The sequence below is a fragment of the Ovis aries genome, chromosome 2, assembly GCF_016772045.2.
Source record: "Ovis aries strain OAR_USU_Benz2616 breed Rambouillet chromosome 2, ARS-UI_Ramb_v3.0, whole genome shotgun sequence".
Taxonomy (NCBI): domain Eukaryota; kingdom Metazoa; phylum Chordata; class Mammalia; order Artiodactyla; family Bovidae; genus Ovis; species Ovis aries.
The window spans coordinates 73,746,536-73,771,773 of NC_056055.1; the positions used below are offsets into that span (position 1 = coordinate 73,746,536).

General features: G+C 41.0%; 1 protein-coding gene and 1 long non-coding RNA gene across 10 annotated transcripts in view; one reads left to right on the forward strand and one right to left on the reverse strand.

Moving 5' to 3' along the window:
- LOC105608034 (uncharacterized) overlaps positions 1-23,823 on the reverse strand; it is an 87,347-nt gene extending 63,524 nt beyond the window's left edge. For all 3 annotated transcript variants that reach the window (XR_009599239.1, XR_009599240.1, XR_009599241.1), the window contains exons 1-2: positions 23,667-23,823; positions 9,299-9,489 (exon numbers count right to left, since the gene is read on the reverse strand). This is a non-coding gene — a long non-coding RNA (uncharacterized LOC105608034). The remainder of the gene's footprint in view (positions 1-9,298; positions 9,490-23,666) is intronic.
- A 267-nt stretch (positions 23,824-24,090) lies between these two features.
- Positions 24,091-25,238, forward strand: part of RIC1 (RIC1 homolog, RAB6A GEF complex partner 1) — a 156,142-nt gene continuing 154,994 nt past the window's right edge. For 6 of the 7 annotated variants that reach the window (XM_042243427.2, XM_042243429.2, XM_042243428.2 and 3 more), the window contains exon 1: positions 24,091-24,459. In XM_042243427.2, the coding sequence (XP_042099361.1) occupies positions 24,316-24,459 (144 nt within the window). In that variant the 5' untranslated portion in view covers positions 24,091-24,315. The remainder of the gene's footprint in view (positions 24,460-25,238) is intronic. The other variant, XM_060409431.1, reaches the window with a different exon arrangement.

The window sequence follows — 25,238 nt, forward strand, 5'->3', positions numbered from 1 at the left end:
TTAGAAGACTCATTAGAACCAGTAAAGAAATAGGCTGCCCAGAATCAGTGCTAAATAGTCATGTCTTTTCAGATCTAGGGAAATATGAGGAAGATTCTGAGGATATTATTTGGTCATAAGATTTAGAAGCTCCTAAAATCAGCAAGAAGGTCCTGAGAACAAGAAGACGTGATGACAAAAAACCATGCATTTAACAGAGGGGCTGAAGTCAGAAACAAAACATGCATTAGATTGTGAAAATGAGATTCCCATGACTGCTAGGAGCCTGGGCTTTATTGAGAAAGGCACAACCCGGATAAAGAAACATCTTGACACAGATCTTTTAAATGGGGTCCATTCGATCTGCTTTGCATGAGCTCTTTGGGTGTTTCCACAGAATGTCTCTCCAATAAGACTGGAAGCTTCTGGAAGTTGGAACCAAGGCTTGGACATTTTTTATCTTCCTGAGAGTGTGTGATACTCTGTGAAATGAAGTAGGTGCCATATATGCAGGGAGTTTACAGCTGTCAATGACCATAAAGTAAGAGAGTGCAGAAGTGCTAGTCATCCTCCACTGAAATAGCAATTTCACCTCAGCACTGAGAAAGGGATTCTTTTGAGAAACATCCTAATACCTTGCAAAAACCCAACCTGGGCTTTGCTTTCTTATATCATCTTATTCTCATTAAGGCCAGTTTCTGAAGCTACAACTGGTAGTTCTGTAGTAAGGGGAACTGAGAATCTTAAATACTGTATGCTACCATGTGACTTCAGGATAAAATGTTGTTCAAAACAAAACCTAAATTAAACACACACACGCACACAAAGGAACGTAGTATAAGATCATCAAACTTACATTTACCTCTCACCAAGATTTAACCCCAGATCTCCAACAAACAAATTGGGAGGTGTTAGAAAGCATCTGGGGCCTTATCTTTTCATCTACGGGGTTTTCTGGTCTAGTTATCTAGCACCAGCACTTGTGATCAGTATGATAAAGAGTCACTGTCAAAAACAGTAGAAATGAGGTCTTTCTGACACATCACTATCATGAGACCTAACACTGTTTACTGCCCAGGACCCATGGACTATGCTGGAATTGAGAATTGGGCAATTGCAAAGTTTCCTCTTTTTAAGGCATAAAAAGTGCTAACTTCATGTCTTTATTCCCTGGGCCATTTCTAAAAGGAAGGCAAGCTAATTAACTGTTTTTTTTTTTTTTAAGAAAATCAGCTAAATATCAAATACTTATTTTAAAAAGGCTTTCAGTTATTTAAAAAACTCATTCTCATTTTAGGAAAAAAAAAGTTTAAAGAAGTCCTCCCCCCCCCCCAAAAAAAAAGAGAGAGAGGTTATGGTAATCCACCTATTGTCACCAACCAGGTGGATTCCTTACCAACAGAGTCACCAGGGAAGCCCAGCACAACTTTAGCAATGTCTTACGTTAACTTTTCAAGCCATAGAGAAAATCAGCACCTGAAAGCTGTTCTCACACTCAGTTGGTAAACGAAAGGTAGGCTATGCTCTTACACTCTGAGGTTCAGTGGCATTGTGCAAGTAAAAACTATTCTGGAAATCTTAAATGTTAAATTCAGAAATTAAGAAAATATGTGACTGTTGATCACTTCCTTCAGTGGATAACAGTGCAGATTTCCTGGTCTGTCACATGGCTTTCTTTTTAACCAAGCAGGAAAGGTTTTGATATCCTTGTTTGCTGTTTCTACATCTTGAAGAAAAGCTGAAAGCACCTTTCTAGATACTGGCTGCCACTGCTGCGGCTGCTAAGTCGCTTCAGTTGTGTCTGACTCTTAGTGACCCCAGGGACTGCAACCCACCAGGCTCCTCTGCCCATGGGATCCTCCAGGCAAGAGTACTGGAGTGGGGTGCCATTGTCTTCACCTAGATACTGACACACCAAAAAACTCCTTTCAGGAAAGTTAGAGAAATCCCAGAATGTTATTTATCAAGCAGTTCAGGTGTATCCTTTTGAAAAAGATTGACTCTGCAGATTTTGTTACTTAGACTGTCACCTGTAAGACAGTTCTTCTGAGTGTCCATAACATTTTTACTCTTTGGCAGGGGCGGGGGGGTGTGTGTCATTTACCCAGTTCCCATGAGGTGATCTAACCTCAGATTTGGAAACCACATAGTAGGCTGTTAAATTTCTTACTCAATGATACAGAATTGCTTTTAAGCTGAGTTTTGAAGCTGTAAACTTCAACCTCTGATTTAAGCACTGAAGATGTTTTGGGCAAACTGTATTGCTTGGCATATAAAAAACAACACTAGCAACCGCAAAGTTCTTACAGTGTGTCAGGACCTATTCTTTGTGCTTTACAACTATAACTAACTCACACTTAAGCTTCATAATAAAATCCTCACAATCATCCTATGAACCAGATACTGTTATTGTTCCCATTTTATATATGAGAGACAGAAGGCAATTTGCCCAAAGTCACAGAGCTGTTAAGTGGCCAAGCCAGTGATAAGAACTGGCCATCTGTCTTGGAGTCTGTGCCTCTAAGTCTCATCTAGCAATCTACCCACCCCCCCAACCAGTTGAAAATTACATTGACTCCTTCTAGCCACCCTTGTCCAACATTAAACCCACTTGAGTAATTAAATGCCAAGTTCAGTAAAGCTGCATTCTCTTAACAACCCCTTTTCCCAAGGTCCATGGGAGAAGCTGGCTATTTGCCCGGGGAAGCCTGTCTGAAGGGGTTTGTGTGTGTGCACGCCTGCTCAGTTGTGTCTGACTCAGCGGCCCCATGGACTGTAGCCCACCAGACTCCTCTGTCCATGGAATTTTCCAGGCAAGAATCCTGGAGTGAGTTGCTGTGCCCTCTTCCAGGGGACCTTCCCGACTCAGGGATTAAACCGTCTTCTCTTATGTCTCCTGCACTGGCAGCTGGGTTCTTTAGCACTAGCACCACCTGGGAAGCCCCTGAGCTAACACTGTCACTGGGGAGAGACAGGTGAGTTTTCTTGTTCATTTAGTGTGAAAAACCTCTTAAACTGACGGGTTTCTTTCCCCTCTCTCTGCTGCCAATAGCTACAGGTGAGAAGGTCTCCTGGGTATATTTCACATGATCTGCCTCAAGTAAAGAAAGGTCATGTGCCCTCAAAGAAGACAGCATACAGGAAAAGCGTAAGGGGAACGAGCAGGAATTATAAAAACTCTGTTAATGACGTAAATACCTCATCAGCTTTCATTTTCTCAGCTGGGAGAGCAACCCACATGGTTAAAGAAAGAAACTCTCAAGTTATTGTATTAACAATTCTGTTCTTTGGAGGAGACATCATAAAAAACCCTGGGATGGTACAGCTGGAACTCTTTTAGCATCATCCCCCACATTTTAAAGACAGGGAAACTGAGACCCATAGGGGACTCCTGGCCTGCTCGTGATAACACAACTAATTGGTGATTTTTAAAAACATATTTATTTCCTTTTTGGATTATTTTCTTTTGAAGAAAGAACAAATTAATTAGCCTGTTTGGCCTTCTAGAAATGGCTCATGGCATAAGGCTCATGACATGAAGTCAGCATTTTATTGCCTTATACGGAGGAAACTGCAGTTATTACCTCCCATCCCAAAATGGGTCATGTTAGGCCGTAGGGCCTACGTATTGGCATGACAGTGGAGACGTGTCTTGCTCTTTGGTCGTGTAACTACTGTGCTGCTTGCTCTCTGTTGCTGGCTGGTCCTGTAGCCTCTGTTGGGCTCTTTTGCCCAGCAGGTTGCAGAGACACTCCCACAACGGTCCTCTCTTTTGATCACAGGTCTGCCACAAGGGATTCCTGCCACTGCCCTTGAGACTGAAGGGCTCAGGCCAGGCTTCCACAGGCACGCATCCAAGCTTCCCCCAGCAGAGGTCTCAATCCCTTTGGAGTACTGTGCACAATTGCAATCAGATTCCCAGCACTTGTAGAACCTCCTGCACATCGGCCCCTCCCAGTAGCCTATCCATGCCAGTCTCATGCCTTCTCCCTTCTCCTTAGGGTCTGGCCACTTCCTTTCCCCTCCTCTTGCACAACTCCAGTTCTTACCATTCCAGACACTTTCCAAAGTAAGGGTTATAATGCAACCCTCAGACTAGGAAGCCCTGACCTCCTGGAGTAGAAAACAAGATCTCTGTTATCCTGAACAAATTATTTATCTGTTTAATGTCTGACTCTCTTCACATTATGAAGAGAGAATGAAATTGAGGATTAGGATCAGGTTAAAGTTAGAGTGAGATTTAGGATCCTTCTGTCTGTTCTCTTTTGCCTCCCCTCTGCCAGCTCAGGGCCTGATAAATAATAGTCACTCAATACATATTTTCAGAGGTAAGAAAGGGAGGAAGGAGAAAGAGGGGAAGCTATTACAGTGGTATTGAAATGACAGCAATACTGAAATAACAAGTGTCTGATTTAAGGCAGTCTTAGAGGACATAAAGAGGAAAGAGTGGGAATGAAGTTGAAAACTATTAGGAAGAAATAATTTACAGGGTTTGATAACAAATTTGCCATGAAATATGTGAAATACAGCAGTCATGTGTGATTCTGAGATTTTATTTACTTATTTTGCTACACTGGGGCTTCATTGTAGCACATTAATCATATGGGATCTTAGTCTCCAACCAGGGATCGAACCCATGTCCCCTGCATTGAAAGGCAGATTTTTAACCAATGGACCACCAGAGAAGCCCTTATCTTGAGGGTTTTTAAAATGGACTTACCTAAATGTGCTCTGGGACTGTGGGAGAACAACTGGGTTGGTTTTGTTGGTAAAGAATGGAGGTTGGGGGTGGGTGGTGGGAGGGGGGTTCAGGATTGGGAACTCATGTATACCCGTGGCGGATTCATGTCAATGTATGGCAAAACCAATACAGTATTATAAAGTAAAATAAAGTAAAAAAAAAAAAAAGAAGGATGGAGGTTGGTGAAGGGCTTGTGAACAGTGGGTCTAGCTTGGAAACTGTAAGGTATTTGGGGAGCATGTCCAGCAGGCAGATATATCTGTGGGTCTCACTATTTTAAATACATTTGAACAGGAAAACCAAAATCAAATTGTGAGGTGGGAAGAGTTGTCTTTAGAAAGTCCCTTCTCTTTTAGGACCCATTTTAGGGCCCCAAGTTCCCTAATTTTTTGCCTGTTTTTCTTCATCTACATCTGTTTTTAAGAAGTGATCTGATCATCTCGATGATCTCAGTTTAGAAGACAAACTGTTGGTGAAACACAATGAGTTAGTTCCTCAGGTTGTACTGGAATGCTCAAATGGGAGCACAGCCTCAAACCAAAGAAATGATAGTAACACCACCAGTAAGAGGCAGTGCTCATGCGCCTCTTCGTGTACCCCAGGCACTGCACCAAGCACCTGCTGCTCTCTGCAACACCATGAGGCAAGAGTCATTTCAGAGAAAACTGAGCACCAAAAGGCTAAGTGACTTGTCCAAGGTCCCATGGCCTACTAATAATAAAGCAGGAAACTACCCTGGTGTTGGGGCTCTGGAGTCCATTCCTGTAACCAGTATACTTGGAATGAAAGTATAATGGTGGAAGTTTAAGAAGAGTGGAAATGTGCAGTAAATTTTTCAGGGGAGGGACCCTAGTAAGATTCAGATCCCGTTGTGCAGCCTACTGCAGTTTCATCCTTCAGATGGATGACCACAATGACTTGGGCTCTGCCGAGAATTAACCTTAGGCAATGTACTTAATCTCTTTCAGTTTCATTTTCCTTAAAGGAGAAATGACCTATGTAAAAGGTTATCCCTTATAGCAGCATATAGGGATGCTGGAAACAACCTAAATGTTTATTGAGAGGGGACTGGCTTAAAGAAAAAAAAAAAGGATTGTACACCTATAAATGGAACATAATGCAGCCATTAAAAAGAGTAAGGTAGAGGTCTATAAGCTGTTATAGAATGATTTCTAGTATATATTGTTGTCAGTCAGTCAGTTCAGTCGCTCAGTCGTGTCCGACTCTTTGCGATCCCATGAATCGTAGCACACCAGGCCTCCCTGTCCATCACCAACTCCCGGAGTTCACTCAGACTCGCGTCCAGCAAGTCAGTGATGGCATCCAGCCATATATTGTTGTAGAACAATACAATATGCCAGCAGTCCCCAACCTTTTTGGCACCAGGGACCAGTTTTGTGGAAGACAATTTTTCCATGACCAGTGGGTGGATGGGATGGTTTGGGGATGATTCAAGTGCATTACATTTATTGTGCACCTCAGATCATCAGGCATTACATCCAGAGGTTGGGTACTCCTGGAGTATGCTAAAATTTAAGCTTATAGACCTCTACCTTACTCTTTTTTATGGCTGCATTATATTCCATTTATAGGTGTACAAACCTTTTTTTTTTTTTAAGCCAGTCCCCTCTCAATAAACATTTAGGTTGTTTCCAGCATCCCTATATGCTGTTATAAGGAATAACCTTTTACATAGATCATTTCTCCTGTGAGGAAAATGAAACTGAAAGAGATTAAGTACCTACTGGAGTGGGTAGCCATTCCCTTCTCCCGGGCATCTTCCCAACCCAGGGATCAAACACAGGTCTCCCACATTGCAGGCAGATTCTTTACCAGCTGAGCCACAATGGAAGCCTATACATGCAGGAAACCTGTAGAATTGATTGCTTCAGAACTGGGTGGCTGGGGGACAGAGATGTGAAGAGGAAGCTTGTACCTATCAGGATACCAGCAGAAGTACACTCAAAAGGGAGTTTAATGAAAGAATGAGTTACAAAGGTGTGGACGGGGATAAGCACCCAACAAAGGATGGTGGTGTGTCCACCCTTGGACTAGCTACAGAGGAAAAGTCATTACCATGCCTGGGTCCCAAGGGACACGGGGGAATAATGCTTACCTGAATCCAGAGAGAGAGCGAGCGAGCGAGCTGTAGGTATAGAAGAAGCCACAGACTTCCAACCCACAGCCCAGCAGAGAAGGTGCTGGGGTTTAAATAGAGACCCTGACTGCATTCTTCTCCTGTCCTCCTATCTCTTGCCAGTGCAAACCCCATCAGCAAGCCAAGGGCAGAGAACACTGTCAGTGCACCCTCACAGAAGAGCCTCTCGGGGGTGGAGGCAGGTAGCAGTGGGTCTGGAGGGCAGAGACTATCCACCATGGAAAGGGCATGTATAGCCTTTGACCTTGTATGTTTAGAACCAAGTGAATATATAACTTGTTTGAAAAGTAATAAATTTTGCACACATAAAAAAATAAATTAAAAATAAAACATAAAAGTAGGGATTAGAGTAGATGGTTGCAATGTCTCCCCCCCACCTCCACATTCTATTTATTTGATGTGTGAGTTTTTCACCTAATGACAATCCAGGGCTCCACCTAGTGTCAGAGCAGCGCTTCACTGCATTCTGAGCAGTCTCACTAGGAGGGATTCTGGGGCAGACATGCTGGCTGCCCCCAGTCACTGGTGTGCAAGCAGTCTTCACTGTGAGTTATACCCACTTGGTGAATGATCTTACCCCCTGAAAGTAGAAAGTAATTATTTTGAGACACAGAACATTTGTTGTTATTTCTCTTAAAGAGATAGTGAAGCTTGAATTTTAATTCAATTTTGAACTAAAAAAATGTATTTCTTAGAGAGTTTTAGAAAGATCTTACTGGAAATTCTAATTTAACTGGTTTGAGGTCTGGGACTCAGGCATTGATTTTTTGTTTGTTTCCAAAATCCGCAGTGGGTGTAACGCGCCACCAGGCTGGGAGTCCCGGGTTTAAGGATTCATTGCTTTCTATGAGGTGTGTTTCCCTCACTACCCAGAATGTGCCCCTTTCACTTTAGGCAAACTAGGTTACATGTAAGACAATTTTCCACTCTCCATGTTTTGCTCATGCCACCCGCTCTGGACTGCTCATGCCTTGAATGTTTTGCCACCCCTGCCTGCATCTACTGCCACAGTTTTACCTATTATCCCTGACACTGCTTTAGGGCTACCTCCTCCAAGATTTCCCCTGCCCCTCATTTCCAAACAGCTGTCTCTTCCTCGTTTGAATCCTTGAAGATTTTTAAAATAACTTTTATTATTTTTTTCCTTAGTAGAAAATGAATATATTTATACAGTATTCTTTTTACTTATCAAATTGGCTGCAATCAAAAAGTCTAATACAGTAGTCCCCTCTTACCCACAGTTTCACTTCCCATGCTATCAATTACTTGTAGGCAACCACAGTCTGAAAACATTAATGGAAAAATCCAGACACAAACAACTGATAAGTTTTAAATTATGCACCCTTTTGAGTAGTGTGATGAAATCTTGTACCACCTGCTCCATCCCACTTGGAAAGTGAATCATCCCTTTGTCCAGTATATCACCCCAAATGCTAATTTTAAGAGTTTATTTTAAAAAGATAAAATATCTAGAGCAATTTTGGATTTATCCAGAAATGCAAGTGAAGTTAAATACTAGAAAATAAATATAATTCACCACATTAACATTAAACAAGAAAGAACATATGACCATCCTAAATATGCAACAAGTAATATCCCTAATGATGGAAAAATGAAAAGCAAACCCTAAAAAGTTCAGGAGCAAGGAAAGTCCATTTACCTCTATTTGGTATTATAATGTATTTCTTAACTAGTGTGGTAAGACAAGAAATAATAGAGCACAAAGATAGGAGAAGCAGTAGCTGGTAAAAGTATTGGAGTGGTCTTTTTTCATAAAAATATAGTTGTCTACATTCCAGTGAATCTTCAGGCAAATGATTAGTAATGAATGCAGAGCTCAGTAACATGGCTGAATAGAAGACCAATACACAAAATCAAATATACTTCTAAGCACTGGCAAAAAAGAGCTAGAAAATCCAATTTTGAAAAAAAAGGTGCAGTTTACCATAACAATTAAAAAAACATAAGCTACCTCTTTCATAAGGCCTATATGCAATAAATTCCAAAACTCTATTTGATGAACATCAAGGAAGACCTATCACAGAAATACATGGTGGAAGATGTTCAATAGGAAGACTCTTTTGTGAAGTTGCCAGTTCTCCCCAATTTGACCTATAGATTCAATATAATCTAATTCCAAATCCCATGGGATTTTCATCCCCCAACCCTGACTAAAACTGATAAGCTGATTCTAAAATTTGTACAGATAAAACAAAAGTTGATATATAACAAAGACTCTTTTGGAGAATAAGGTAGGAAGACTTGTATCAGATTTCAAGAGTTTAATTATAAAGTCATAAGAATGAAGAGAGTGTGGTACTGATGCTGCAGTAGACAAATGGATTCATGGAATAGTAGAGATTCCAGAAGCAGATTTATGTATTTATGGACATAATATAAAAGAGGAGTGGTGGACTTACCTGGTGGTAGAGCGGATAGGAATCAGCCTGCCACTGCAGGGGACACAGGTTCAATCTCCGGATTCTACAAGCTGTGGAGCAGCTAAGCCCGCACACCACAACCACTGAGCCTGCACTCTAGAGCTTGCGAGTCTCAACTCCTGAGCTTGAGTGCCGCAACTACTGATGCCCACATGCCTGGAGCCAGCGCCCTGCAACAAGAGAAGCTACCATAATGAGCTCACACGCCACAACTAGAGAAAGCCTGTGCACAGCACCGAAGACCCAGCACAACCAAAAATCAACAAAGAAGAGAAGTGGTATTGAGCATACTATGGAAAGGAAGAATTAGTCAACAAGTGGTGCTAGGGAAATACAGGGGGAAAAAGCAGATTCCTACCCCATGGGTATATAGGAAATGCATTCTAGTTGTATTAAAGACTTGAATGGGAAAGCTGATTTTTAAACATCTAAAAGGAAAATAAAGAATAGTATCTTTATGTATTTGGGGTAGAGAAGAATTTCTTGAAACACACACACAATTTTATCCAAAACTGACAACAGAAAAGATCAACAAATTTGACTCTACTAAAATTAAAACATTTCTGTTCTTCAAAAGACCCCACAAAAGAATTTGTAGACAAACCACAAACCAAGAATAGATATTTGCAAAATATATAACTAGTAGTGTGCTTGTAAATGTTTTAAAACTAATTTTCCAGGGGAAAAAGCCATGATTTGTAGGGTTTGATGTTTACCATGGAGGAAATAATCCCACCATAGCCTATTTCAAACTACCAAAACAATGTCTTACACATAGTTTGGAACAGAGGCACAAAATTACTCTTATGAGACCAGGCAAGCCAGCTCCAGTGCACCACTTCATATTACATTAAAGGATTTGTTTCCAGAATATATGAAGAACTCTTTCTGTATATCAATAATTAAACATCAAGCAATGCCATAGAAAGATTTGTAAGAGACATGAATAGTCATTTTACAGAAGAGAAAATGTAGAGAATAGAAATATACAAAGATTCTCCACCTTCATTAATAATCATAAAAATGTTATAATTAAGATTACAATAAGAAACTATATATACTCTATAGGTGGGTTAAAATTAAGAAGTATATTAATACTAAGAAATTGCAAAGACTTGGATCAAGAGAAACTCTTTTTATGTTGTGATAGTTTCAGATGAACAGAGAAGGGACTCAGCCATACATATACATGTATCTATCCCCCCCGCCAAGACTCCTGTCCCATCTAGGCTGCTCCATCAAGTTCCATGTGCTATACAGCAGGTCCTTGTTGTTTATTCATTTTAAATATAGCAGAGTGTACATGTCTATCCCAAACTCCCTAAATATCCCTTCCTCCCATCCCTCCTACTGGCAACCACCGGTTTGTTCTCTAAGTCTGTGAGTCAAAGAGGAACTCTTAAACAATGCTTCTGTGAGTATAAATTGGCACAACTACTCAAGAATTTAAAAATTTTATTATCTTAAAAGTTGAATATTTGAATACCCTACAATCCAGAAATATGTACTCTTTAGGTATCTATTTTAGAGGGATTTTAGCACAAGTATACCAGAAAGCACAAACATGAATGTTCATGGTAGCATTTTTATAATAGTAAAAAACAAACAAATAAAATTCAGCCCAAATGTATCAGTCAGGGTTTGTTCAAAGAAGCAGAACCACTGTGAGAAATTAATGCAATAAGGGATTTATTATAGGGGATTTAACCGTATACAATTCCAGAAGCTGGCTACACTGTCTATGTGAAGCTGTTGTTCCTGTATCTGATATTAGAGCTAAAGACCACAGGATGGGAAGACAGGATGTGAAATGGGGGGAGCAAGGACATACCAGAACCCACAAGGGTAGACTGTAATCTGCACTAGTCTTTCCCTCCTCCCAAACCCGTGGTGACATTCATTATGGAGTTAAACACACACCTGGCCCAAGAGTTGGAGAAGCTGAAGCTGACGCTATGAAAGGAATTGGGGAGCTGTGGGCCTGTAGGGACTTCCTCCATATAAGGAAATAGGGCCACTCCTTCCCTGCTACCTTCTTTACTGAGCACAAAATGTCTCTTTGTCTTTTCACATAACCCTAAGAGGCCCAGAGAAGTGAAGCGACCTGTGACCTATAGAAGCCTACTTTTAAGCAGCATCTTTCTGCATCTTTCTGCATTTCTTCTCAAGAGAGCTCATTTCAATGTTTTGGATCTGAGTATCTGCTATTCCTCCTCTCCAAAGGACATTCCTGACAGGTACTTGTGCCTGTTGCCTCTCATGCCGTATAAGCAAGCTTAGGTAGTTTTGTAATAACAGATCTACTTACATGATTAGCCTCCAAGGAAGTTCCTCATTCCACTGTAAATAGATGTCATCTTAGGACTGATTTCCTCCCGAATAACATAATCTTATCGAAATTTGAGCAATACATCCAAATGTACATTTTATTTAAATGTGAATTGCTGGCTTTGAGCTAAAGACAAATTCTCAAACCTCTGTCCAAATTTGGTACCAAATTATCCATGGTTACTCTGCAACTACTAATCTAGCGGAGGAAACACTCTTTGGCAGAAGAGGAAGTCAGTCCCCAACCTTCATTTCTCTATTCTCAGAGACATCAGGATGAAGTTTAAATCCATTACCAAAACATAACAATAGAATTAAAATTATTTAAGGGAGAGACTAAGTCTTTGCCAATTCATTTATTTTGAGCAAAAATAATACAATAAAGTTCCAGTACTGGAAAAGAATTTGGCTAATATTCTTAAGAACAATATCACAATATGTTAATTGAAGTGACTTTTTCTCCCTCTATATCTAAAAGTGTTGGGCCAAGGGTAATTAATCAGAAGTTAATGCAATTTTATATTAGATGTTTTGCTGTGGCTTTAGATTTTAAATAACAAATACTTTAGTTTAAATCATTTCAGTGAGTGAAAATCTGATTCCGTAAAGTAACAAATTGGAAGTTAGTGATTTCAATTTGCAATTCTTTTCTCTGTAAAACTATTTGTCATAAAAGTCTTCACATGGTGAGTTCTGCTACTGACTTTAAAATATAATTTAACTCACCAAAATATGATTCATAGTCCAGTTTTTCAGACATGTATTTTTTTGTACAAAGTGAGATATGTTAGAATTTCTTTCATTTCTAAATCTCTTTCTCTATTCTTTTTTGCTAATTTGTTTTTACTGTAAGATGACTTTTTATAAATATGGTACTTACTGAGTTATATTCTAATATCGTTATTATTCAGAAACCTCAAAAGAGAGAGATAGACAAAGTTCCTCCTGCAAGGGAGCCATCAATCACTAAAACCACCAGTCAACTGAGCATAAGAGAGCTCTACATACAAGCAATAATTGGCTGCTTTGACTTTCTTTCTTTACTCCTTTGGGTCTATACTTGAGGGGTTAAGGTATCTAGATATTTGTACCTGGGCTCTGGGTACCTGCCATGAGAACTAGATTCAAGACACAGATTAAGGTAAGGAAGATTATTAGGACGTGCTTTTGGAATCAAACCAATCTATTGCTCTGGACTAGACCAATATTATTGTTTTGTTTATTTATTAATTTATCTTTGGCTGCACTGGGTCTTCATTGCTATGTGCTGGCTTTCTCTAGCTGCTGAGAGGGGGCCTACTCTCGAATTGCAATACATGGGCTTTTCACTGCAGTGGCTTCTCGTTGCTGAGCGTGGGCTGTAGACACAGGGCGATATAAGATCCAGCTATTCCTTTCTATGTGGATATTCTCTTTTGAATATTGATGTTGGAGGATATGTGTTTATTTTAATTAAAGAAGGCAACATTTTTTTAAATCGAGGGCCTATAAATATTAGTGGCTAAGCATTTTCAAAAATTTGAAATTCAATCACAATCTTCATTATCAATGAGCAATTTAGAAGAACACAGCATTGTTACTGAAACAAATTTACTATATTTTCCAGACACTATCTTAAGAATTGAAAAACTGGTGGCTTTTGCTTTTTGGAAAATATGATACATTTTCTTCTCAAAGTTTCCTTTTTTTTTTTCTTTTTCTCTATGTGGCCTCATAGCTCTCTCCATGCCCTGTGTACAGATTTCCAAAATCTGTTCTTGCTGTCAGGTAGAGATATTTAGCAACAAAGGAAAATCTAAGCAGGACCCACCCAGCTTTTATATCCTGCATGGCTGAACTTTAATGAAAGTTTGAGTTTTCCCAAAATCTGGTCTTCACTGACTGGGGAGGAAAACCAGTTTGGGAAAAAAAAATGCCTTCAGCATGTGAACCATGTAATTTTATTTGAACTCAGGAATTCCAAAAATACTTGCTTATTGAAAACACAGTTATGTTTTTGTGTTGAAACCTGTTATGGAGAAGGATAAGTGCTAGTTCTTTCCTCCACTACTTTTTCTCATAAACATAAAAAAAATTAAAGACTGAGTGGCTAGGCAGAAAAATAATATGGAGGGGATGAGTCGGACCATGTCCTGTCCTGAAACCTATGCCTTCCTTGGGAGATCTGTATCCATTTTGTGGGATCTACTGAGCCCCACTCAGCTTCAGATAACCCTTTTCCCCTCTGATGAGAATTCAGGGCTCCCTCTGGCCCGATCTTCAAGACTAGTTGGCTCACTGTTCTACTTGCTGACGTCAGTGTAAATGCTGTGCCAGTAGCAAGACTAGAACTTCTGGGTTCCTGCAGGGCAAACTGGCCAAGCAGAACATTTTAAGGTCTGGTCAGGTTTAAGGGGATCCAGTGTTAAGAATAATATTAATAACTAGCATTTGGGGGAATACATAGTATGTGTCAGTCGCAATACTGGGTGTTTGTTGTTGTTTTAAAATGTGAATTACCTTATTTAATCCCCACAACAATCCTTTGTGGAATTTGATGCTTAGGGAAGTTTAAGAACCCAGAATTTGAAACTAATCAGCCTGTCTCCAGAACTCTTGATGTTCTTCCCTATTCTGCAAGCCCTGACATTTATTAATGGGTCTCCATGTACTAGATTGGAATCTCAGGCACCAGGGTAGCAGATGCTGTTGGTGCCCTGCCCATGTCTCCTTGAGGCTGTACCAACTGCCAGCAACTGCACCACCTATCAGTGACTTTCTCTAGTGGTTGGAGGTCCAGCTGTGAGTATGGAGGTTGAGTGTGCGGAGATTTAATGCCTCCCAGGAGCAGCCCTTAACTAATGATTGGTAGGAGCTGGTTTATAAATCTCCAGTGCCCTTGCTTCTCAGATGCAGTAATTCAGAAGTATAGGATCTACGCTGGTTCCCAGAATTCCCCAGAGGGACTAAGCACCCAATACCCATAGTGCTCATGTGCTTGAAAACACTCTCCTCGTTGGTTGTCTCCCATTCTTGCGTATTTCCCTGCTGGCATTTCCTGATACCAACACCGAAATGAACTATTGGCATGTGTATTCTTGTTGGCTTCTTCTTGTTTTTGGTTCATTGGGAACCAAAACGAAGACAGAGTAAAGGAAAGGAGGGTCTGTGAAGAAGAAGAAGGCAGGTGGCGGAGCTGCTGCATTTCTGGAAAGAGCACGGGGTTGCTTCTGTAGAAAGTAGCCTCATAGGTGGTTCTCTGCTCTTGAAGGTGACAGTGTCTTTGTGAGACATGAGAGAAAGGTTTCGAAGGATTATTGAATATTGACACACTGGATGGTTCTTTTACGGCTCGGTTGGTGGAATGTTTGTCAGAGGTCTCTTTTGCTCCACTGTTTTTAAGTGTAGTTTTGCCTAGCGTTTTAGTTGGAAGTAAGAGAAGCTTCCCTGGTGGCTCAGATGGTAAAAGAATTTGCCTGCAATGCAGGAGACCTGGGTTGATCCCTGGATTGGGAGGAGCCCCTGGAGAAGGGAACGGCAACCCACTCCAGTACTCTTGCCTGGAGAAACCCACAGACAGAGGAGCCTGGGGGCTACAGTCCATGGGGTCACAAACAGTTGGACACAACTGAAGTGACTTAGCACAAATGCACAACAGGTAAACTATTTTTTATTTCCTTGATCATGAAAGGACGTGGGCTTAATAACAAATATATACAGGCAGTGGCCAGCTTCTTCCAATACACCTGGCTGATGGAAGATGTTTCCTTCTACCTGGTTAAGGTAAAAACCTGGAGGGAGCTCTTGCCACCTTTGTCCGTTTTCTTGTCTTTATTACAGAGGGGACAACCTCTGAGAACAGTAATCTTGCTTGGGATTGGGAAAGTGTAGGTTGAGGGGAGAAACTGTAATGCTCCCTCCCAGAAATTGCTCTCTGATGGGAAGCAGCAGACAGTGCATCACACAGTCAAACCCCAAGGGCCTTTCACAGGAAACAGCCTGCACTTGCTCACTTTCTAAAAATGCCCACTGAGTAGGGGAGAGTCTTCCTTGGTAAACCATGTATTGAATGATGTGGTGCATTAATGTTGTTGAAATACTATCCAACTGCTAAAAGGTTAATTCCTTGATTCACTTTATAGATTCAACATCCTACCTAAGTGATGCAATTCCTTCTTTCCTCTCTTCCATCCACTGCTTATTAATATTTTCACATGACCTTTTGGATAGATTATCATTTCATTTTTGCTTAAGACATAAAGGATGTTATTTGCTAGGTGAATATGAAAAGGCCAATTTCATTCATTTTCTTAGCAAAGCAATTTTTCTGCATGAAGGATTCATAAAAAATATTCTTAGGAATTGAAAAAAATAGTTAAGTCTGCCTGATATCAAATATGTATATTTTATTAGTGAGAAAATAAGTTTGTAGAGAGAGACTATATTCAAGTTGTTAAGTGTTTGTGTTCTGGGTTCAAGTTTTGATTCCACCACTTCCTTCTTTACTCTGAACCTTGAGCCTCTCTCAGCCTTAGTTTCTTCACTTGTAAAGTAAGGATAATAATAGCTACCTCATGTGATTGTTAGGATGATAAGCATTAAGTATTATAAAGTGCTTACAGCAGTATCTAGCACATAATGAGAGCTGAATACTAGTTATTATTATTATTATCATTTGTGTAATAGAACTCATCATTAGGAAGTTTTTTGTGTCTAATTCAAAATGTGCTTCAAAGGGCATGGATTACTTTGACCTTTGAGTCTCCAGCATCATTAAAAAAACAGAATCTGACAAGATAGGTATTAGCATCTCCACTCCACAGATGAGGAACAGTTAAAGGTAGTTTAGAGGGCTAGCAAGGCAACACAAAGGTGATGAACAGGGCCAAGTAGTCCATAAGCATGGGCTCCACTCACTCATGAGGACTGCTATTGAATGACTTAAGGTTACTTCAACCCCTTGGTACCCTCTGGTCTCTACAGCGGAGTTGTTATACCCTTTGGATAGCTCTTTCACCAGGAAATCAAGAAAATTCAGATTTGCTGGAAGAGGATTCATGCCCACACTTCCTCAGAATCCAGTGCAGCAGGATTTTGACTTGTTTGTATGCTGATAGGAGAACTGTATAGAGATTCTAGCCTACATATAGAATATAGACAGAAGGCACTTTAGCTTTTAACTCCTAATCAACTCTTTATTAACTCTTATTAATATGCATGAGAGTCTTGTGGGTATTTGTTTAAAATGTTAATTCTTGGGCCACACCGTGAAGGGATTCTGACTCAGGAAGCCTGGGATTTGGTCATGGAATCTGCATTTTATTTTATATTGTTTTGTGTGTGGCAGATTCTCTTTTCTTTTTTAAATTGAAGTATAATTATATACAATATTATATGTTACAGGTATATAATATAGTGAGTCACTATTTTAAAGGTTATCCTCTATTTATGGTTATCATAAAATACTGGCTATATTCCTTGTGCTGTACAATATATTCTTGTAGCTTATTTTATATACAATAGTTTACAGATATCTGGATTTTAAGTGTATCTCCAGACAGTTCTGATGCAAGTGATAAGTGGACCACAATTTGGGAAAGTTGATCTCCTCAATAACAAATTAACATACAAAATAGCTATTTTTTCTAATTAAAAAAGAAAAAATATTACTATTTTTCCACTTATAAAAGAAAAAAAAACAGAAAATGCCAGGAATGAAAAAGAAAACTATGCATAATTATATTTTCTAGAGATGAGTTGAGTACTGCAAATATTTTGATGGCTTTCCCTTTAGTTTTATTTTTCAACGTGTAGCCACTTTTTCATATCCTTTAGTACTTATAATCAAGTGTATAAAATGTGGTTTCATAGATATGTTCCTTTTACATTAAGTATTTAGTAGTTTTATAAATTAATTTTGTGTTTTAAATATATGTAAACTTACTCTATGAAATCTACTTATATTCTTGTCAAGGCTGGAGATTGGACTAGATAATATTTCAGGCCCATTCTGATTAAGATCTCACACTTGTGAGATTCGTATAATTCTTTGAGTGTAAGAACTAACCCCATTCAAACCTGATACAGAATCTAAAATTACATTCTCCAAAACTTAAGCTCAAAGATTTGCTCTTGGGCTTTGTCTTTCTCTCAGATCTGCTGATGTGACATTGTATCAAAGGTAATAATAACATTTGTTCAAAGATGATATACACATGGCCAACAACTATGTAAAAAGGTGTTCAATATCACTAATCATCAGAGAAATTAAAATCAAAACCCAAAATGGATATTATCTCACATCCATGAAGATGGCTACTATTAAAGAAGCAGAAAATAACAAGTATTGGTGAGGATGTGGAGAAATTAAAACCCTGTGCCCTGTTGCCTGGGTTGAAAAATGGTTCAACCTTTATGAAAAACAGTATTGGAAGTTCCTCAAAAAATTAAAAATGGCACTACCATATGACCCAGTCATCCCATTTCTGGGTGTATATCTAAAGGAATTGAAAGCCAGGACTTGAACAGATGTTTGTGCACCAAAGTTCCCAGCAGCTTTATTCACAGTAGCCAAAGTGTAGAAACAACCCAAGCATCCACATATGGATGAATGGATAAACAGAATGTGAAATATATTTATACAATGGGCTATTTGCCTTAAAAAAGAATGACATGCTATCACATGCTACATACAACATAGATGAATCTTAAGAACATTATACTAAGTGAAACAAGCCAGTTGCACAAAAGAATTATTGTATGATTCCACTTATATGAGTTGGAAACAAAACTAGTCAAACTCACAGAAACAGAAAGTAGAATGGTGGTTATTAGGGGCTGGGAGGCAGGGGGAAAGAGAAGCTATTGTTGACAAGATATATAGTTTCAGTTTTGCAAAATGAAAAGTTCTGGTGATCTGTTTCAGACAGGGTGAATAACCTAAAAATAGTTCAGTTCAGTTGCTCAGTCATGTCCGACTCTTTGTGACCCCATGGACTGCAGCATTCCAGGCTTCCGTGTCCATCATGAACTCCTGGAGCTTAGAACTCCGGGAGCTTACTCAAACTCATGTCCATCGAGTCGGTGATGCCATCCAACCATCTCATCCTCTTTCGTCCCCTTATCCTTCTGCCTTCAATCTTTCCCAGCATCAAGGGCTTTTCCAATGAGTCAGTTCTTCACATCAGGTGGCCAAAGTATTGGAGTTTCAGCTTCAGCATCAGTCCTTTCAATGAATATTCAGGACTGATTTCCTGTAGGACTGACTGGTTGAATCTCCTTGCAGTCCAAACGACTCTCAAGAGTCTTTTCCAATACCACAGTTTAAAAGCATCAGTTCTTTGGCACTCAGCCTTCTTTCTGATCCAACTTACACCCATACATGACTACTGGAAAAACCGTAACTTTGACTAGATGGATCTTTGTTGGCAAAGGAATGTTTCTGCTTTTTAACATGTCTAGATTTGTCATAGCTTTTCTTCCAAGGAGCAAGCATCTTTTAATTTCATGGCGGCAATCACCATCTGCAGGGATTTTGGAGCCCAAGAAAATAAAGTCTGTCACTGTTTCCATTGTTTCTGAATCTATTTGCCATGAAGTAATGGGTCTGGATGCCATGATCTTCGTTTTTTGAATGTTGAGTTTTGAGCCAGCTTTTTCACTCTCCTCTTTCACTTTCATCAAGAGGCTCTTTAGTTCCTCTTCACTTTCTGCCATAAGAGTGGTATCCTCTGCATATCTGAGGTGATTGATATTTCTCCTGGCAATCTTGATTCCACCTTGTGGTTCATCCAGCCCGGCATATTGCATGATGTACTCTGCAATAAGTTAAGTAAGCAGCATGACAATATACAGCCTTGATGTACTCCTTTCCCAATTTGGAAGTAGTCTGTTGTTCCATCTCTGGTTCTAACTTGCTTCTTGACCTGCACACTGGTTTCTCAGGAGGCACGTGAGGTGGTCTGGTATTCCCATCTTTTCAGAATTTTCCACAGTTTGTTGTGATCTACACTGTCAATGATGCAGAAGTAGATGTTTGTTCTGGAATCTCTTGCTTTTTCTATGATCCAACAGATGTTGGTAATTTGACCTCTGGTTCCTCTGCAATTTCCAAATCCAGCTTGAACATCTGGAAGTTCTCGGTTCATGCACTATTGAAGCCTAGCTTGGAAAGTCTCATTTGCATCCATTAAGGCTTATTAATAATAAGCCATTCTGGCTTTATGGTTAATTAAATGATTCTTAGTAAAATTTAACACTATTTACTGTGAGGAGGACTTTGGACAAGGTAGACTGGTTAATCACATTTTCATTTACTGAAATTTTAAAAAATTTAAAAGTTTGTACTTTTTAAATCAAAGTTTCAACCATGTGGAAAAGTAGAGTGAATAACATGTTGAGTTCCCTACTAGCCATCACTTAGCTTCGAATATAATCAACTCATGGCCAACTTTGTTTCATACATACTTCCATCCTCTCCACGCACCCCCAGATTATCTTGAAGCACAACCCAGACATCGTATTAGTTCAGCTGAGATATTATCAATCTTCAGGAGGGCATAAATGCTAATCAAGAATCCATCCCAGAAGTAAATACATTAGCAAATATAAATATAAAAGTATCATACAAAAAATACAAAAAAGCAAATACAAAAATATCATAAAGTTGAATGTTTAAATCATATTAAACAATCCAAAACTAAACCAGTATCATATTCAGTGAATATTGTGATAGGCTCTTATAGAGGTCCCCCCAAGTTGGGAGTGGTGTGCGCAGAATCAGAATCCAGTCAGTTATGTATCATCATAAGAAGTCTTTTGGACTCTGTGGGAGAGGGCGAGGGTGGGATGGTTTGGGAGAATGGCATTGAAACATGTATACTATCATATGTGAAATGGATCGCCAGTCCAGGTTTGATGCATGATACAGGGTGCTTGGGGCTGGTGCACTGTTATGACCCAGAGGGATGGTATGGGGAGGGAGGTGGGGGGGGTGGCGTTCAGGATGGGGAACACATGTACACCCGTGGCAGATTCATGTCAATGTATGACAAAACCAATACAATATTGTAAAGTAATTAGCCTCCAAAAGAAAGAAAGAAAGAAGTCTGTGAATGTGCGAAGGGCAGAGAGCCTACTTTTAGTTTGATGACTCAGAGTGCTTTTCCTCCTAATCCTTCTCTCACCAGTCTTGCGACAGTGCCTGAAGCTCCAGATTACTTACATTCCTCTCTTTGATTTGCCTGCACTGTAGGCCTCACTTAAAGCAGAAAAGTGGGGCATTATAAATCATTAGCAACTTAACTTTGTCTTATGGAATTTTTTTTCATTACAAAAGTAACATGTATTCATTATAGACAATTTGGAAAACAGAAAAAACCCTCCCAAAGAACACAAAAAAGCACCTATAATCAGGGGTCAACACCAATATTTTAGTGAATTTTCTTCCATTTTCTCCTAGGCATTTTTATACATTTTTTTTTTTTTTATGAACATGGGATATTTTACATACCGTCTTTTTTCTGCTTTCATTACTTCATAATATATACTGAATATACTTCTATGTGATTAAATTTTCTTCCCCATAACTCTTATTTTTGCAAAACATTTCATAGTAATGAAGGACTATAACTAATGTCTTTTGAAGGACATTTAGATTATTTCCTCTTAGCTATCTTTGTGGGGTACATTCTTAAAGTTAAACTCTGTACATACTGGTGTTTTTTTCTTTAAAAAATCACTAAAGGAAAAGAAATGGTTGGTTCCAAAGGTAACATATCTTTACGCGCTCTCTCTCTCTCTTCTTAAAAATGTAAGACCAGCTACTCTTGAGCTTCCCTGGTGGCTCAGACAGTAAAGAATCCACCTGCAATGTGGGAGACCTGGGCTCTATCCCTGGTTTGGGAAGATCCTCTGGAGAAAGGCATGACAACCCACTCCAGTGTTCTTGCCTGGAGAATCTTAATGGACAGAGGAGCCTGGCAGGCTATGGTCCATGGGGTTGCAGAGAATAGGACACAGCTGAGCAACTAAGTACACAGCACACCAGCTACTCTTTAGAAAAATTGTGCCAACTCTTCTTCCAGCAACAGTTTATAAATGTACCTCTGTTCTTGTGTCCCAACACTATTGCTTGTGATTAAAAAGAGTCCGTTAGTTTGATACATGAAAACTTGTACCTATTAGATTTCCCCTACACTTCAGTCTTAGCTCAGAATAGAGTTCAATAAGTTTGACTTGAAAGTGACGTGGTGTGCAGAAAGGAAGAGAAGGTACATCCAGAGCATAGGAATTGCTAGTGTATTTTACAGATAAATGTTAGACTGTGATATCTGAAAGTTTGAAAATCCCATTCATAGGGTTTCTACCACAATGGAGGGGGGAACTCTTAAGTAAGGGGTTGTGGAGAGAGTCAGGTATTTTACTTCTTCCTGGACAGGAAGAAAGGCCTATAGGATCTCCCTGCCTGGAGCAACTACCACAGGTCACTTCAATCTAGAGATCAATAGATCCGTAGAAGGAAGACCAGTTCTTTTCAGAACTGGTGACTTTAGGCATGTCTACCACTCTGGTCCTGTTAACATCACACCAATGTTACCTACCTTGAAGATTAGCTACAGAACAAAATCAAGCCATGCATTTGAAAATATTTTGCAAACCTTAAATGCTACAAAGGAGTGTGTTAATAAATCAGCAAGTAAAGTTAAAAATGAGTGCAATGAAAAGTACTTACAAGTTCCTTAAACTGTGTGTGAGTGCAGTTAAATGCTAACATTTAGGAGGCACGTGAGAACAAAGACCCTCTGAAGGAGAGCTGGGAGAAATACACCCTCAGGAAATTTTCAAGTGGAACTGGTGCCCTGTAACTTAACTTTAATTTCCTCTCTCTTTCTGCCAAATGCATAACTGAATCTGAGAATGTTAGATGACTGTATGATGCAACTGTGTTATTTTTCTACAATTTTATATTAGCAAGTCAAGAAACTGCTCTGGGCCTCTTTATTTGTCTAATGGTGCAGTTTAGTTGGATCAGGGTTTCATCCAAATCTTCCTTTGACAAAAATTTTCAGTTTACTATCCTTACTATTTAATATGTTCCAGGCTGCTATGCTGTTTGTTTGCCAGGAAAAAAACACCAGGAAGGAGACACAGTCTGGCCACAAGAGGCTGGTGAGTGGTGAGGCAGTTTAAACTTTGCTTTGAGGAATCTTGGATTCTTTGATCACCTTCTGGAGAATGCAGTGAATGTTTAGGAAAATTATGGAAAGTTACATATTTTGCTATGAGTACCAGCTACAATACTGCATCTGATATGGATTAAGTTAGTTTCCTTTCTTGCTGTTTATTTATTCATGTGAGTTAACTTAAAAAAAAAACCTTGGGCTCTTAAAAAAAAACTTTTAATTGAAACATGGGGAAAAATTCAGACTGTACAAAGACGCAGATAATGAGAAGAAAGTCTTTTAATCCAGAACCCCATTCCCCTACTCCTCCTTCCCTCGACACTCCTGCATCCTCCTTTTCAGATGTAATCCCAGGGTCAACGCTTAAAGAAACTCTTATTGTTAAGGTGATCCCTGGGGTCCAAAAAGTTAAACATCGAACTACAGAATCGCTAAAGTCGGTTCCAGTTCCAAAATTAAATCACATGCTCTACTGAGAGTGCAAAAGAGAAAGCCTTGCCTTGTCTAACATTATGGCTGGTAAATGGATACAAGATTGCAAACCGAATTTAAAAATATACACTACATTTAGAATTCCTGAAGGACAGAGAACAGGATTCAGGCACTTTCACAGCAAGTGGTTTATGAATTGAAATAAGGTCCCCTCTAGGGTGTAAACTCCATGAGGGCAGGGACTTCACCACCAGCTTTCACCGCAGACCTTGGCATACAACAAGGGTTCACTGGACAAGGGAGGGCACAACCCTGCACAGAGACCGCGGCCCACAAGCCAGGACAGGAATTGAAGCAGCAAACGTCACGTGAGTCACCCTCCCCTGCACGTGCCCCCGACCCAGGCAAGGCAGCTCCGGACCCACCTCCACCAGAGACTTCACCAATCAGGGAAGGAAAGTTAAATTTGGCCAGGCAAGGGGCGGTCCCAGATCGTAATCTCCGAGTAGCTGCGTCTTGCCGGCTGGGCCCACTTGTCGCCGAGTTTCAGGCACTTGTCCTGCCTGCTAGCCCTGACTATACAGCCCACATAGCAACTGGGAGGCGCAGAGGAGCCAGAGCAGCGCAAGGCGCATGCGTGTTGAGCTGAGGCCCAAGGCGGAGTTTCAGACAGCAGAGTGAAGATTATCTCCAGTACGCACGCGCGCAGCAGCCCTCGCCGGCAAGACACACGCGGCGCGGCGTGGTGACGCCAGTGCGGCCCGAGGAAGGGGCGGGGCCAGGGCGGGGCGGGACTTCCAGCTCCTCCCGCCCCCTCTCCATCCAGACTCTCCCTCCCCCTCCTACCCCCACACTGGGCCCCGTCTGCGCTGGGGTGCCTTCGTCGCTTAGCGTTGTGTCGGCCTGGCCCGGCCCGGCCCGGCCAGAGGGCAGATGCCCGGAGCTGCCACCGGCGCCGCCGCCGACTCGGCCGGTGGCGGTGTGGGAGACGGGCGTCCGACCCTGGGCCGCTGAGTGTGACGGACGGGGCCGGGGGCCGCCTGGCGCCGCGGCGTCTGAGGCTCAGCGCGGACCATGTATTTCCTGAGCGGCTGGCCCAAGAGGCTGCTCTGCCCTTTGGGGAGCCCGGCCGAGGCGCCTTTCCACGTTCAGTCCGACCGCCAGAGGACTTTCTTCGCCGTACTGGCCCCAGCTCGCCTCAGCATCTGGTACAGTCGGGTAAGTAGAGCCTCACGCCGCTTCCTCCCGGCTTCCCGGCACCATCCCGCCCCCAACTTCCACCCAGAGTCTGGGACCCCTGCCCCTTCGTACCAGACCCACTCGTCTTCGCCGTCCTTGTTCCGCCTCCTTGGTTGCGCGAACCCCCGGATCTGGACACGTCCTCTGGCCAGGGCTCCGGGGTGGATGCCGTCGCTGCTGCCCCAAATCCCTGCACCTCCCTGCGTTGGGCCGGCGGCCGCGCACGGTGCGGACCCCACGCGCTCCTTCGGCCGAGTCCAGACTTTCCTTCCTCTCTCTTCCCCCATTCGCCGAGGAACAAATTTGGTTAAACTTTTCACAATTAGGAATCTGGCCGCTGTTGTGTTCCTAGTCCTACCTTGCTTTAAAGGCCATTGTTTTGAAGTTGGGGAAAGCCTGTTGGGCTTTACCCAGTCAGTGCCAGACTTGACATGCGGTGATAACATTTCTGCAACTGCAGCCAGAGGTTTTGTTTTTTTTTTTTTAACTGAAGGTCTGGTAACCCAATTCCTCGCCTTGCCCTAACATCTCTCCACTTTTAGGTCAGTTATTTTCTCTACAGCTCTTGGACTCTTCTGTAGAGAATTATAGGGGGGTTAGTAGGAGCTGAAGTGGGACTCAATCTCTCCGCTTGCCTCCTGGTATTCGCACCTGGAACTAATAAGATTTGGGAAGCGCTTGAACCAGTGTTCTGTTTTTGCTTTCTGTGAATCGTGCTTTTTTATTTCTTGTATCTAATTAGTCAGTGGTTGAAAGAA